The following is a 16,566-nucleotide window of genomic DNA, read 5'->3' on the forward strand; positions in this document are numbered from 1 at the left end:
TTTTTCTCGCAATTTATTTTTTACAAGTGCAACTTTATAATTCACAATGTGACTATCATGCAAGATGACAGTTTCTTGTAATTGCAACTATGTCTCGCAACGCAGTTTTATTTCTTGTAATTGCAACAATATATTGCAATGCAACTTCTTGTAACTACAGTTTTTAATCTGGCAAGGTAATTTTGTTTCTTGTAATTTAACTTTTTATCTTGAAAGGTAATTTTGTTTTTAGTAATTATGTGGTTTTATCTTGTAATTGTAATATCACAGTGTGACTATTTTTCATTGTTTGCAGTTTTATCTTGCAATGTGACTGTTTTTCATAATTGCAACCTTTTTATCTCACGATGCAATTTCATATCTCACAATGTCTTATAAACTTACCCAAAATTACTTCCATAATAAAGTGATTTGGGGAAAACAAGCTGCACTATTGGCCATCTTATCGTCATGTCTTTTCTCTGTTTATCTGTTTTATTCTTCAGGCTCATTCTCATTAGTCAGTCTCTTTAGCTACCTCTCATATTCAACTATGGATGTTGGTGGTTTCTTAGAAGGCCTGGCTGTCAAACATATTCTAGGCCTAAGGGTGTAGTATATGTCCTCTGAGTAGGATAAAAATAAAGACGATAAATAGGCCTCTTGTGCTTGACTCTATAAGAAGAGGATTGCTACATGTCAGAATGAAATTGCTTTGCAAGCAGTCCCTTGGTATTTGTTGTTGTGATTGTGAACAGTAGTAATTGAAAATGAAAACATGAAACACAAATTTGAATCAGTCATGCACATGCACACATTGTTATGCTCTGGTGGTCCGCACTTTCTGTGTTATTTCAGTTCCCTACAAAATGTGCCGCACCCACAATCCTTTATCTCATCTCGTGTCTTACGGATGTGCCTGCCATGCATCAATAAAATGGGTTTTCCTGCTTTGGCAGAGGAATGATCTTTGATGTTCTAGTTTGTCTCCATCGTTCACACCTCTACCTAAAGAGGGGATTTGTCTCTTGAATTACCTTCATTTACTGAGGATTTGACACCTTGAACGGTCATTAACTGTGAATCTACAATGTCTGGTCCCCTTCAGGTACCTGTTGATTTGGAGTGGTGCTTTTTTATCATCTCCATTTAACTTTTATAGTGGTCCCCAAGCAGCTTGTAACAAGTATTTGGGCAAACAAGATGTTGCTGAGGGCTACATTTCACTCAGCCAACGGTGTGCCTGCCATTAGTGGTTTGCTGTCTAGGCAGTGACGTGAGTCATACAAAAACTAAATGCATGTATTCAGAGTAGAGCACAATACTTAGCTACTTTTATATCTGACTTCCCCCTTTATGTTCTGCAGGTCAGTTTCATTCCTTGACATGTTTTGTATGCATCTCAAAAAAGGGAAAAAGTATACGTATCCGAATCATCTCCAACAAGTGCAGGATCAAAATGAAAGATATGAAAATAAATGAGGAAAATCTGCTCACTGTTTAACTACTGCTTTCATCTTCATCCTGATGAGTTTTGTGTAAACAAATTAAAAATAAAACACTAAAAAAAATGCACCAATATTAGAATTCTGGCCAATTAAAAAAAGGTAATTTGCATTTTGTGACTGACATCCATTAAATGCCGATATTAAAAGCTAAATAGAGATAAAACGCCAAAAATTAGTTGCTATAAATGAACATACATGAAAACATTATAGTGTACTGGATGAAAAATGGATATTCATTGAGATTTGCCAAATATCACTTTATTATATTTTTATTTTTTAATTACATATTTTGTTCTTTTTAAAGATTAGCTGTAAGTGAGCATTAGACTATAGCAAAAATAAATAAACATTTTAAATATTCAATATTGACCAATACCAATAAACTAAATCTCTAATATAGGCTGATAACTTATATGCATTGCAGTATTGTGCATCTCTATTCTTAATGGTGCTGGTCTTCCGTTTACAGCTCTCATATTTGTTGTGATGATCATTGACTCTACACTGTCAAAAAATATTTTCATGATTTATCACAACATTTTTTCTTTTGTCAAATCAACTTCAGTAATTAAAGTGGTTCAGATAACATAATATTTTGAGTTTCTGTTGATTAAACCACTCGCTTTCATTGTATTAACTCTTAAATAACTTAGATAACTTCAATGAACTCAATTTTAAGGCAACCAGGTAACTTTTTTTAAGTTAAACTAACAATTCTTTTTTACAGTGTAGTGAAACACTGGGCTTTCACTTCATAGTGGTACTTCAAACTTACCTGCTGAAGCAGCTCTTAATACTTCAGCCCAGACAAGACTTACAAATCTTAGGCGTCAAATGGTGCATTGTTACATTGTTACTGCATGACGTGTCTCCGTTGATTGTTTCTTAATGACGCTGGCCAGCTCGTATTGTGACTGGAGGCAGAGACGCAAGGCAGTAGTGGATGGCCATAAAGAGAACTGGTTCCTGGACCATCTGTCTCTAAACACCAGCCTGGACATGGGGACAATGGTTATGCTAATGTTGTAACACCTCCCTGGGTTCCCATTGACTTTTCCCTCAAATTGGCCTGAATTGGGGGAAAAAACGGGTCAAACGCCAATGCTCTGTAGCTGAGCCATTCCTCTTCAGTTCCTGTTTCCATACTTTGTCCACCCTCAGATATTTTAACTTAACATTTAATAATTTTTATATTCCTACTTTTTCAGTGTCTAATGTTTTATCTATACAACCTTTAATCCTGCATTTATTTGAAAAATGAAACAAAGGTACAGCAGTTCAAAGTCGTGCTTTTACTCAGTACTTTCTAGACTGTGCTTATGAAGATCAGAGATGGTGGGAGGGGGTCTGTAAGCCTGTTAGTGTAATCTACTCAGAGACTCAGTACAAGTGTAATCTGCCTTCCTCTTAATTTCAAGTGAAGTTCAATGCCGCACAGTACTGTATCGCAAACATGGGACTCACATTTTCACAGCATGTACCATAGCAGTAATTATTCTCCTCATTAACTTTCTTGAAGGGAACTTTTAATTTTAAGACATGTTATAAATTTAGATTTTTTGTTTTTTTTTGTTTTTGTTTTTGTATGTTTAATTCTTTTTTGTTTTCTTTTTGTTTTATGTACTTTCTACTTTGTTGCAACCGTTTAAAGAGGGTAGTTTCTGTTTCAGCAATACCCATGTTCACAAGCAAGGTCCATAAAGAAATTATTTATTAAATATGGCGTATAATAAAACTCCATTGAACCCCCAACTATGAGCCAGAACCCATCACACAACATCAGTGCCTGACCTCACTGATGATGTGTCTACATCGGAGCAAATCCCTGAAAGCTGGTATGGCAGCAAAAGGAGGGATTAATATTTTTTGCTCTGCTTTTGACATATGAAATGTACAGCAAGACAGCAGTAATGTTGGATAATGGCCTGCTGTCAGTTCATCCCAAATTTGTTCAATAGTGGTTCAAGTCTGTGCAGGTTTGTGTAGGCAAGTCTTCCACTCCAGATTTGGTAAAAGACCCTCAGTGTTAGATTTGTTCTTAGACCTTTTCCGTATTATAAGCTTGGGTCCCACATTATATTGGATGTCTTTATTATGTATGTGCCTCAAAAAATTAATGTACGTATTGTTCATGTTGTATTGAAAAACATTTTTTTGTTGTGGTGTTATATGGGTAAGGTTAAGGACAGGTTTCGTGGTATGATTGGGTTTTAAGGGTGGGTTAAAGCAGTTTCCCAACCCTGTTCCTGGAGGCACACCAACAGTGCACATTTTGGATGTCTCCCTTATCTGACCCATATATTTCTGGGCTGCATCCAAAATCACATTCTTCTTCCCTACTATATAGTAGTTGAAAAACAGTATGTGACACAAGAAGTGTGTCTGAATTCACAGTACTCATAAAAGAGTAGGCAAAAAGTACCTAGTACTTACGGCGAGATTCTGAAGCGTGCATGTGATGGACACTTTACTATCCCATGAGACCACGGAATAGTAAAGTTTGTGAACGGCAGCGTAACTGTCGCTGGTAGGTCACGTGATAATGACAGCATGGCGTATGTAGTACGTCCGGATTACATTCATACTACACACACTCAAACTATATAAAACGTACTTTTTTTAGCAGCGTGAAGTAATTATTTATTCAAAATAAGTACCTGCTCAAGAGAGTATGCGATTTCTGGTCTTGGAGTCTACTAATGAACTGATAATTTGAATCAGATGTTTTTGATTAGAAAGAGTTTGAAAATATGTAGTGCTGGTGTGCCTCCAGGAGCAGGGTTGGGAAACACACCCAGTGTCAACATTGTGATTTTCGTTGTAATTACAATTTTCTTTCTTTTTTTTTTTTTTTTTTTTAATTCTATGTAGAAAATCATTGACCCTTTATTCTAAGAGTGTGTGGTGTCCATATACTTTAGGCCATTTAGTGCGTGTATGAGATGGTTATGTCAGTCATGTTTGAAAGGCATCTATGGGGAAAGTGTCTGCTTTGGGTGAATATCCTGTCATAAATATCATCGCTCTAGATGAGAACCGTTTAATACTGTCGGAAGCTGGCGGCTGCCAAATAGGCAATATTTGTCATAACTTGCTGAGTTATGTCACAAGAGCATAAATCCAGTTGCATAACATCTTTACTACTCTGCGTACTCTTTACTACTACTCTCAGCTAATATTGCCATTCAACAACTGGCCATTCAGAGGCCTTCATGTAAATGTATGTTTTTCTTTTCGTCTCTGGTCTGCTGAGCAAAATGGATAACATGCAAAATACATAGCTGAAAGTAAAAGCTTTTTATTATATAAATGCTTGACTTTAATGACAGTCAGAAAGTAGATTAAAGGGTTAGTTCACCCAAAAATGAAATTTCTGTCATTAAGCACTCGCCCTCATGCCGTTCCAAACCTGCAAGACCTTCGTTTGTCTTCAGAACACAAATTTTAGATATTTTTATTGAAATCTGAGGGTTTCTGAACCACATAGGCAGCAATGTCATTGTACCTTTTGAAGTCCAGAAAGGTAGTAAAGACGAAATGGTCCATGTGACTGCAGTGTTTTAACCTTAATGTTACAAAGCAACTAAAATACTTTTTGTGCACACATAAAAAAAAAACTTTGTTCAACAATTTTTTTTCTCTTCCCTGTCAGTCTCCTACGTTGTTGACACAGTGAACGCAGTGCAGCGCTTACGTGTTTACGTCTGAACGCCGGCTCAGTATTGGCCGATGCTGTACATGTGAGCAACACAATGTTATGCGTGTGATGCTGACACAGGAGTCGGCCAATTATGAGTCGGCGTTCTGACGTAGAACACGAAAGTGCTGCACTGCGTTTACTACGTCAACAGCATAGGAAACTGACATAGAAGAAAAGAAAACATTTAATTAAAATATCTTAATTTGTGTTGCGAAGATGAATGAAGGTCTTACGGGTTTGGAACGACATGTGGGTAAGTAATTAATGACAGAAATTTCATATTTGTGTGAATTAACCCTTTAATGCAGCTCTGGATATGTAATATATACTGGTTGCTTTGAGCTTCTCGACCACAAAAGTACGGTTGCAACCAGTAAATGGTCTGATATTCTAATCTAAGGTCTCAAACAGGTCAAAAGGGTTGCACCATTGGATCTGCTCAGCCTTCACCATATCTGTGTATGTGTGAGGCTGAATGAGACCATGAACTGGTCATGTTGACTTTGTTCATTGACAAGTTCCAACTCATCAGTAACCTGTGTCCTCAGATAAGACTTATCAAACACCACGTGACTGTTTGTTTTCAGTAACTGTGATTTATATGCTTCTTTAACTCAGATTTCTATCGTTAAATATGAAGGCTCATTTGGGAGTTTATTTTTTGCATAAATTTGGAATTGTACTACTTTTGAATCTGTTTTGCCATCCCATACACTCTGATTTAGAAGTTAGTATACCAGATTGTAAAGTTGTGTCCCAAATGACGCTAGGCCTGTCACAATAATAAATATATCGACTTATCGCGCAATATATGTACATGACCTTGACAATTTCTGGTGACATAATATATTGCCCATTATGCTTACATGATAATGCATGTCACCAACATTTTGCCGATCATGCTGTTATCTGCAGTTCCTACACAGAGCAGTCATCGACAGGTGAAAAAAAAGGCGTTATTTGAGGTTATTTGTTAGTTTTCCTGACAACTACAGACAGTTTGGAAGAACAAGTCTGAATGCTCTCGATTTCAAAGCCGCAATCCACTGTTCCGGTGCAAATATAATTGTCTTTGTTCATACGGACATCTGACTGCTAAGTAGGATTTGTGTTTTCACAAGAGAAGAAGGTCAGGGAAAAATCTGTAAATGGAAAATCTCCATAGTGCCTTTTGTGCATTTTTTTTTTTTTTTTAACTTGTTACTTTGCACTTTTTTTTTTTTTTTTTAGAAAATATTTACCATTTATTCAAGTTTATTTAGGATATTACATTTTTGGATCCTTCATTTCCATGATCTGAAGAAATAAATGGTTGTTGTCATTTGAAAGTGTGTAGGCCTACTTGCATTATTATGCTGTTATATTATGATTTATATATTCAGTGGAATAAAATGGTCTTAAAATGACAATAATATCGTTTATCGCAATTATTTCTGAAACAATATATTGCACAACAAAAAGTAGTTATCGTGACAGGCCTAAATGACGCACTATACTTGATTCACTAAATGACAAAATAACCTAATAAAATTCAGAGTCTGATCATCCCTCCCCCTTCACTACGTAATTAAAGCTGCGATAGTTGAATGCATGGTTTTGTTTGTTTTGTGCATCATTATGCGCATTATACAGGCATTTAAAGTGCACTTTTTCTTTTTGGAACTTGTGTGAACGCACTATTTATGCTACAAAACGGCATAGAATAGTGCATATGTGCGCAAATTGGGACACACCTTAAGTATTAGCATTTTTTTTGTCTGTTATTCCTACTTCACAAAAAACCAGACTGATACAGTTTTAGCCTTTTAATGACTTTTTAAATTGAATTAACTTTTAAAGGGAATGTAAACACAACTGTTTCATTCTCTGTAAACTTTGACATGAATGTGTACAACGGGCTGACATGAGTTACACGAAAATTATCTTGACAATCTTATGTGATTTGTTATGCTCTGAAAAAGACTGTTGTTTTGAACGATTGAGCTGGTTCTTTGAGGTTAACCATATTCCCTATGCTACAAGGCTCTTTTCTTAATAAAACACTGGGACTGTCTCATTAAATATCTTAAATAAAGATGAAAAACTCTTGCTACTTGCTCCATCCCTCTGTTGGCTTTCAGAGCAACTCGTATCAAGCAAATTAAAGCCATTTGCCCTGTGAAAATTCAGTACCAAACCATGTAAGTGAAGGGTTTTCCTGCTTATCTCTGTGGTGTAGCAAATTAAAACGTGGAAGTTTTGACGGGCTGGGACTTGTTGTGGATTACAGCTTCAGCAGATGTGTCGTGAGGCTGACAGTGGAGCTGTGCTGACTGTCCAAACCCTGCGAGAAGGAAAAGGACCCCAATGTTTTGTGCTCACAATGTGCCCAATCAGCACTTGAAACACACACACGCATACATAGCAAGAGCTGAGTTACGTAACGCTGTTGAGGATGGACAAAGGCTCTGCAGGAGACATTGTGTGCCATCTCTTGCTCTTTTCCAGTCTTCCATCAGCACTTTTAAAATGAATGGAGCTCAGAGCGAGGCCGGTGATTTTTGGTCGTTGAAGCTCAATATCACAAATCCAATACTCTGTTCCACTGCTAGGCTTTTGGAGAAAAAGTTATTATTGTGATTATTAAGTGATTAAGTGATTATTGATTAGAGTACTGCAAAGAATATCATGATACAATAAACATGGTATGGTCCTTTTTTTTGAGATTTATGGAGTATAGTTGACTTGCATTTAACGTGATATTGGTTAATTGACTGAGGAAGACTATGACAGGTGCTGAATTTAACAGTTTGCAGAGGTAGTTATGATTTCAGATGAATTCAAAGAGTAGTTGATTCTCATTCAGTCAGCAGTGACGTTTGTTCATAACACACAGGCTGAGTCATCCTGTAAGTACAGTTCATAACACTGCAGGCACAGCAGTCGCTTCCTGTGTGGGTGAATCTCAATAACAGCACATCTGACTTGTTTTTATGATTTTTTTTTTTTTTTTTAAAGAAAAAAATAAGTTTCAGTGCCTCACTTCCTAATAAATTATACCTATTCTTATTATTTTATTTTTTTGCATTTTAAAATTGTGTAGATGACATCAAGTACAAACCCGATTCCAAAAAAGTTGGGACACTGTACAAATTGTGAATAAAAAAGGAATGCAATAATTTACAAATCTCATAAACTTATATTTTATTCACAATAGAATATAGATAACATATCAAATGTTGAAAGTGAGACATTTTGAAATGTCATGCCAAATATTGGCTCATTTTGGATTTCATGAGAGCTACACATTCCAAAAATGTTGGGACAGGTAGCAATAAGAGGCCGGAAAAGTTAAATGTACATATAAGGAACAGCTGGAGGACCAATTTGCAACTTATTGGGTCAATTGGCAACATGATTGGGTATAAAAAGAGCCTCTCAGAGTGGCAGTGTCTCTCAGAAGTCAAGATGGGCAGAGGATCACCAATTCCCCCAATGCTGCGGTGAAAAATAGTGGAGCAATATCAGAAAGGAGTTTCTCAGAGAAAAATTGCAAAGAGTTTGAAGTTATCATCATCTACAGTGTATAATATCATCCAAAGATTCAGAGAATCTGGAACAATCTCTGTGCGTAAGGGTCAAGGCCGGAAAACCATACTGGATGCCCGTGATCTTCGGGCCCTTAGATGGCACTGCATCACATACAGGAATGCTACTGTAATGGAAATCACAACAGGAATACTTCCAGAAAACATTGTCGGTGAACACAATCCACCGTGCCATTCGCCGTTGCCGGCTAAAACTCTATAGGTCAAAAAAGAAGCCATATCTAAACATGATCCAGAAGCGCAGGCGTTTTCTCTGGGCCAAGGCTCATTAAAAATGGACTGTGGCAAAGTGGAAAACTGTTCTGTGGTCAGACGAATCAAAATTTGAAGTTCTTTTTGGAAAACTGGGACGCCATGTCATCCGGACTAAAGAGGACAAGGACAACCCAAGTTGTTATCAGCGCTCAGTTCAGAAGCCTGCATCTCTGATGGTATGGGGTTGCATGAGTGCGTGTGGCATGGGCAGCTTACACATCTGGAAAGGCACCATCAATGCTGAAAGGTATATCCAAGTTCTAGAACAACATATGCTCCCATCCAGACGTCGTCTCTTTCAGGGAAGACCTTGCCACATACTGCATCAATTACAACATCATGGCTGCGTAGAAGAAGGATCCGGGTACTGAAATGGCCAGCCTGCAGTCCAGATCTTTCACCCATAGAAAACATTTGCCGCATCATAAAGAGGAAGATGCGACAAAGAAGACCTAAGGCAGTTGAGCAACTAGAAGCCTGTATTAGACAAGAATGGGACAACATTCCTATTCCTGAACTTGAGCAACTTGTCTCCTCAGTCCCCAGACGTTTGCAGACTGTTATAAAAAGAAGAGGGGATGCCACACAGTGGTAAACATGGCCTTGTCCCAACTTTTTTGAGATTTGTTGATGCCATGAAATTTAAAATCAACTTTTTTTTCCCCCTTAAAATGATACATTTTCTCAGTTTAAACATTTGATATGTCATCTATGTTGTATTCTGAATAAAATATTGAAATTTGAAACTTCCACATCATTGCATTCCTTTTTTATTTGTACAGTGTCCCAACTTTTTTGGAATCGGCTTTGTATATTTCGTTACTGATCTGATGTTTTGTAATTAAGATGATCATTACTGTTATTCTCATTAGATTCTTATTACTGTGTTATGGGTGCAATTATATATTTTTAACAGCATAAATTGAATTAATACAACAAATTGTTAAAGGGGACCTATAATGCCCCTTTTACAAGATGTAATAGAAGTCTCTGGTGTTCCCAGAATGTGAAGTTTCAGCTCAAAATTCCCCATTATAGCTTGTTAAATTCGCCCCTATTTGAGTGTGAGCAAAAAATCACCTTTGTGTCCCTTTAAATGCAAATGAGCTGCTGCTCCCGGCCCGCTTTCCAGAAGAGGCTGGAGCTTTAACAGCTCACGCTTCGGTTGCTCAACAACAACAAAGCTGGACAATCTCACGCAGCCAAAATGACGATTGTCAGTAACGGTGTTCAGCCTTACATAACATGGCCTCGCCCCCTTTGTTGCATGTTCTTGGGGGCAGGGCTTATGTAAATTTTAGGTTTAGTTATGTCACTAACCCGGGAAGAAGCTCGTTGTAGTCCCTACCAAGTGAAATCATAATCAACCACCCCTTTAATATATTCTCAATATTTTATTTGGTTACACTTTATTTTAAGGTGACGTAGTTACATTGTAATTACTCAAATAAGTCCTGAGTAATATTAATTAAGTACATGTACTTACTATAGATTTATGGTTACTTGTAATTACTGTTATTACTATAGTTAGTACATGTAGTAACATGTAACTACGTCACCCTAAAATAAAGTGTTACCTTTTATTTTATTTTATGAGATAAGATTAGATTTAGATTTTTATCTTTTGATTTTTAAGTGAAATATGATCATGGTTTTCTGACAGGGGTTTCCCCAGTGCACATTGAATGTCTTGGGCGATATTTTATAAATGACACACATCCAACACATATCCAATTTTGATGATCCAAACTGTTTGAGGCCGAATCGAAGATGACTTCTCAGCCAGGCATTGAAGACTGTGATTGAATATGTGTATGTGTGTGGGTTGCACATGTAGATATTTCTTGTCTACCTACATATCTTGTAGTGTTCCTTTAACACCCACCATTAATATATTTTGCGAGTGCTTGCTGGTCATGCACAACGTGATGTCTCCGTCCCAGCAGAGAGTGCAGCCTACAGTCAAGCTGTGCTCGCCAAAGCAGAGGCTGTGAAACATGTCTCACTTCACCTCCATCACTGCTCAGTCTGCAGAATAACACACACGCTGTCTGTCTGCAAAGCCATTGCACTTTGAATTTAGTAGTCACGCATCATTTTGTTTGCTTCTCCATTTCTGTGTTTGGTTTGACATTTTTGCTTTTTGTTTGTCTGTTTGTGTGTTTGCCATCTCAGCTTTGTACCAATGGCTAGAGGCCGATCGACAGGGCAAGGACCCAGAGGCCTTGGCAGCAGGTAAACATCATCATTAACCTCCTCACTGCTAAGTTTTCCTAAATTTCTTCATTCTTATTTCCCATTCTCTGTTCCTTTGGCCCTGATTACGTCTGGTATTGAAGGTTAGTAATAGTTCACCCAAAAATGAAGATTATCCCATGATTTACTCACCCTCAAGCCATCCTAGGTGTATATGACTTTCTTCTTTGAAACAAACACAATTGGAGAGATATTAAAAAATATCCTGGCTCTTCCAAGCTTTATAATGGGAGTGAATGGCGCTCCTGATTTTGAAGTCCAAAAAAGTGCATTCATCCGTCATAAAAGATAACCACACGGATCCAGGGGGTTAAAAAAGGCCTTCTGAAGCGAAGCAATGGGTTTTTGTAAGGAAAAATACCCATATTTAAATCTTTATAAACTAAAATAACTAGTTTCCTGCAGATGACCTACGCAAATCGACTTGTGGCAAAAGAGTAATCTCAGACCTGACGCATGATGCATTGACGAACGTGGAAGCGTTAATATAACTTCGAATGTGTTCGTCTGAAAGAAGATAGTCATATACACCTAGGATTGCTTGAGGGTGAGTAAATCATGGGATAATTTTCATTTTTGGGTAAACTATCCCTTTAAGATCCTTGGATGATCCGATCTCAAGTGCTCATGGCAAGACAGATTAATATTAATATAATATGCTTCCAGAATGTATCTCCAGTGTCCTCTTATATTCAGACTTTGAGGGGAGGGTCTTTTGATTTTGCGACTAAATGCATTTCTTATTACAATGCATTATTACATAATGGATAAAGCACAAAAAATGAAAACCACCCAACATTTCTCTCAAATTTTAATCTAACCACAAAATCTTGAAATGAATAACCATTTTTCATATGGTACATTATAATATTGATTAAATTAGCATGTAATATTTAAAATTAGTTTAGTATTTTATTTTAAAATGATTTAAACAAGATGTTTGCATTTTAATATTGATTTTTAATATTTGAATTTTTAAATGATCGAATTTTAATATTATAGAATATTTAATTATTTTATTTTAATATTTATTGGTTAAATATATAACTAAAATATTTGTATTTTATTTTTAAACGATTTAGACTAAGATTATATAATTTTAATCGAAATATTTTAGAATATGGTATATTTAACATTTAATAACATTTATCATTTAATTATTTATTATTATTATTTAATTTTTTTTCACGTAAGCAAAATATTAAAGAATTAATTCAATTTATGTTAATATTAATTTGTAAAACATCCATTCTATAATATTAAAATACAGAGTATTTAATATTATATCAGAATGGAGCAAGACTGATTGTGAGTTTACCTGAATAGCTAGGCAAAAATAGCAAGTTATTACATTTTGATTAAAGATTATGAGACCAGACAGGTTTTAATAGTTTATTTTGATTTAATAGTTTATAAGACAATGAATATACATTATGGAGAAAAAAAAAAAAAAAAGCTGATTTTGACTTGACGTTGCTTTGACCATGTTGAATGCCAAGTGTAAACGGGGTCATTGTTGTCATTTTAGCTTTCGGTCCTTACTACTTCCTCCCTCTTTTCCTCTTGTTCTTTCTCAGTTTGCGATATGCAGCCTCATCATAGTTAAATGTGGGTCATTTGCCTCTGCTTGTTATTTTAAATCGGTTCCTGTTCTCTTGCAACACTGACTATCTCTTGCTCCCTCCCTGTCTTGTTTTTCTGCTGTTCTCCTGCTGTTCCTGCTATCACTTCATGGGGAGTTTGCATCAGTCTGTCTCTCTTTCTTTCTCACGTGTATGCCTGCGGCCTCAGACTCTCTCTGTTATAAAGGGCTTTAGTAGGCTTTAGTCTCCTCCTCCCTGTCCTTTCCTGTTAGTTAATGCCTAGGGCTGTCACATAGTCTTTCCTATAAAATCACCGCTAGTTCACCCCACAGTGCACAGATTCAGGTCGTAAATGATCTTCATACATGTCAGTTGATTTGGACTAGATGTTAATTAGACTCCATTTTAATTACCTCAACACACTCTCATGCCTTATTCTGAGTGCCTGAGTTTTCAGCTTCAACATGTGCCATCGTCAGTTAGTTGTCTTGTTTATCTTTTCATGCTAACTGCAATCTCTATCTTGTTTGCTTCACATCCATTCGATTTAAATCTGTTTTTTTAACTCTCATCAGATCCAAATCCTGCATGACACACTGTCTGTTCCTGTAATCTGCACTGTTGTGGCAATCATGGCTCTTTTCCAATCTCTGTTCCCGCTTGCGTTTTGCTGTCAAAGCTATGCCATTTTCATCAAACACCGCAGGCGGCATGTGTCGGCCTGTTTGAGACGCACTAACATGCACTGAGTCAAAAAAAAAAAAAAAAAAAGAAGGTGTTTCATGAAACTGTTACGTTCATGGTGGTTGAAAGTAACACAATGTGATTACGTGACCTAAAATCATCTCAGATTTTATCTTTCAAATGTACTCTCGACAAATGTGGTTATTGATGCATTTTAATTTTGAAATATATCTAAAATTTACAAATATAACTGTAGTATAGCGGTTAGCACACGTGTTTCAGACACATTAAGGCATGGTGCTCACATGGAAGATATTAGGTATAAATCTGTCAATAAAGTGTGAAAAAAATAAATAAATAAATAACTGTATTGATAATCGATCAAGCCATTTTTGTTTCTTCAATTAATTGGACAAATTCCACGTCTTATCCAGTACTCTCTGTCAAACAATGTGCAAATTAAAGTGTGTAAGCCTAATTGTTTGAAAAACATGGGTCAAAAATTGTTTAAAATATAAGTAAACCAGCTGATGGCAACATAACTCTTGAAAGCAATAACCAAATTATAAAACTGAAGTATAAATATTCAAAAATATTAAAGAAAAACAAAACCACTATCAATGCAATTTCCGCCTTTAAATTCAGTTGTGAAAACTTAAAAATAAATTTGACATTGGAAACATATTGTTTGTGTGTGTGTGTGTGTGTGTGTATATATGTATATATATATATGTATATATATATATATATATATGTGTATGTATGTATGTTTTTATCAACTATTGATTGTACTGATGTTATTGCATCCTTAAGTGAGTCAGTCTGTGTGAGTGAATTCTCTTTTTATTGGGATATGAGAGTGAAAATGAATGCCCCTGATAACGGTAATGAAACCCAGATGAGTATTGTTGAGATTAGAGGGTGAGGATTCCTGCTCAGATCAACACTATCCTCATGACAGGTGTCGTATATGGGTCACATACAAGTGGATTTCTGTCCAACCTACCTGAGAGAGCTGTAGGAATTAGATTAAAATTAATTCCACAGCAGTTTAAACAAGTTAAGCCATCAAAATAAGGTGTGTGTGCTTTAGAGAAATATGCCAGTTTTTTGTTTATTTTATTTTACTGTAGCTATATTCAAATACAAGTAAACCTTATCTAGAAAGGTTTAGCACTACAAACACCATGTCTACACCGGACTCGACCGTTGACGCGTCGCATCGCGCCGCAACAGCTAGAAGCTGTCTACACTGGACGCGACAAAGCGACCGTTGCAAATCCATTTGTCCTTCCTATGAGAAGTATCGCGAGTACTTCATAAATAGAACGAGGCATCAGTTTACTGTTGGGGATTTGTTGTCGCGTCTCGCCGCATCCAGTGTAGACAGCATCACTGATTATAATGGATTCTATTGTTTTTTGTTGCGCCGCTCATGTCCGGTGTAGACGCGGTGTAAGTAGATGTAAAGCATGTAATCCTCTGTAACTTGTTCACATGGATGTCTCTCAAAAGGCCTCGAGTTTGCATTTTAGTGGTGAATTCGTGAAACTTTTATTAGTTTAGTTTAATGCAGTGAAACTGAGACGACTTCTTTATGACGGTTTAAGAATTCAGACACACTCATTCCGTAGTTGCTTTTGCATTTTAAAGATTATGAATAATGTAAAAGATGTTTCCAGGTCTCTACTTATCCTTATTCCTTACAACTTCCTCTCTGCAGGGGAAAACTTTGATCAGAGCCCCCTCAAAAGGACCTTTAAATCCAAAGTTCTGGCCCACTACCCAGAGAACATTGAGTGCAACCCATTTGATCAGGATGCTGTTAACATGGTAAGTGACTTCAGTACTTTTAAACTTACCTGTTTGGTTTGCCCCTTTGATTTATTTTTTCAGCATTTGGTTTGAACATTTAGTTTTATTTATTCATTTTTTAAAATAATTTTTATTTTATTTAATTTTATATATTTATAGTATTTTTATATTTTATTTTATTTATTTTTTTATTTTATAATTTTTTTTTAAAAAAAATTTAATTTAGCATTTTGTTTTGTTTTTTTGTTTTGATTTGTGTATTTTGTTGTGTTTTCTGTTTTGTTTCGTGTTTTGTTTGAAGTGTGTTTAGGGCACATGTGCCTTTCAGAGCACGGTGAGGCTTGTCAACCAAGGCAAACTTTTACGAGAAATCTATCTAATTTTTATTTTATTTCATTTTATATATTTATAGTATATTTATATTTTATTTATTTTTATTTTAAAATTTTATTTTTTTGTTTTATTTTGCATTTTGTTTCTTGTTTTTTGTTTTGTGTTTTGTTTTTTGTTTTGTTTCGTGTTTTTTGTTTTGTTTGAATGTGAATTTCAGAGCATGATGAGGCTTGCTAATCAAGGCAAACTTTTAAGAGAAATCTATCACATCCGACAAATTTAAACTTGTTGTATTTCCCTTTCAAATAAAGGTTCCCACACACAATCTCACTATTTCTCACATCAGTCATTGGAGAGATCTGTATCTGCAATGATTTGGAGTGTCATAACATGTACACACAGACTCTCGCTCATTCTGTGGTTGCATGCACAGATCAGCCGGGTTTTTGTTACTGTCCCAGTGCACGCAGAGGTAACGAAAACCTCTGACCTATCGTTCCCGTGCTGCAAGGTCATTTTTTCCATCAGCAAACGTAAACGGAAGCTTGGCAGTAGTGACACCAGCATCAATTATTCAACCCAAGCTCTCTGCTTACGTCGGCATGGAAACGGCTCATTGTGCGTGTTCTCGCTCTGGAAAAAAACACCTGAAGTGTACAGCACTGCCAGTCGTGATGCTGTCAGATCATTTGAGCAAAAAATGGAATGACATTCCTGTTGAGTCATTTTTCAAGGCCAGTCTTTTCTCTGCAGAGGTTCACACATACATTGAAAGTGCTTTGAAAGACAGCTTGCAATCACAGAACTCCATTTCAGTTTTCAATCCTTCAAGGCCTGGATAAAATTCCCCCAGTGATTACTTTCAT

The 16,566-nt window shown here is 36.2% G+C and overlaps 1 protein-coding gene across 4 annotated transcripts in view; it reads left to right on the forward strand.

The window, feature by feature from the left end:
- The window catches only part of dennd5b (DENN/MADD domain containing 5B), a 46,073-nt gene that overhangs the window by 5,042 nt on the left and 24,465 nt on the right, over nt 1–16,566 (forward strand). For 2 of the 4 annotated variants that reach the window (XM_051889942.1, XM_051889943.1), the window contains exons 2-3: nt 11,205–11,264; nt 15,276–15,385. In XM_051889942.1, the coding sequence (XP_051745902.1) occupies nt 11,205–11,264; nt 15,276–15,385 (170 nt within the window). The remainder of the gene's footprint in view (nt 1–11,204; nt 11,265–15,275; nt 15,386–16,566) is intronic. The other 2 variants (XM_051889944.1, XM_051889946.1) reach the window with 1 other exon arrangement.

Source organism: Ctenopharyngodon idella, chromosome 4, assembly GCF_019924925.1.
Source record: "Ctenopharyngodon idella isolate HZGC_01 chromosome 4, HZGC01, whole genome shotgun sequence".
NCBI lineage: Eukaryota > Metazoa > Chordata > Actinopteri > Cypriniformes > Xenocyprididae > Ctenopharyngodon > Ctenopharyngodon idella.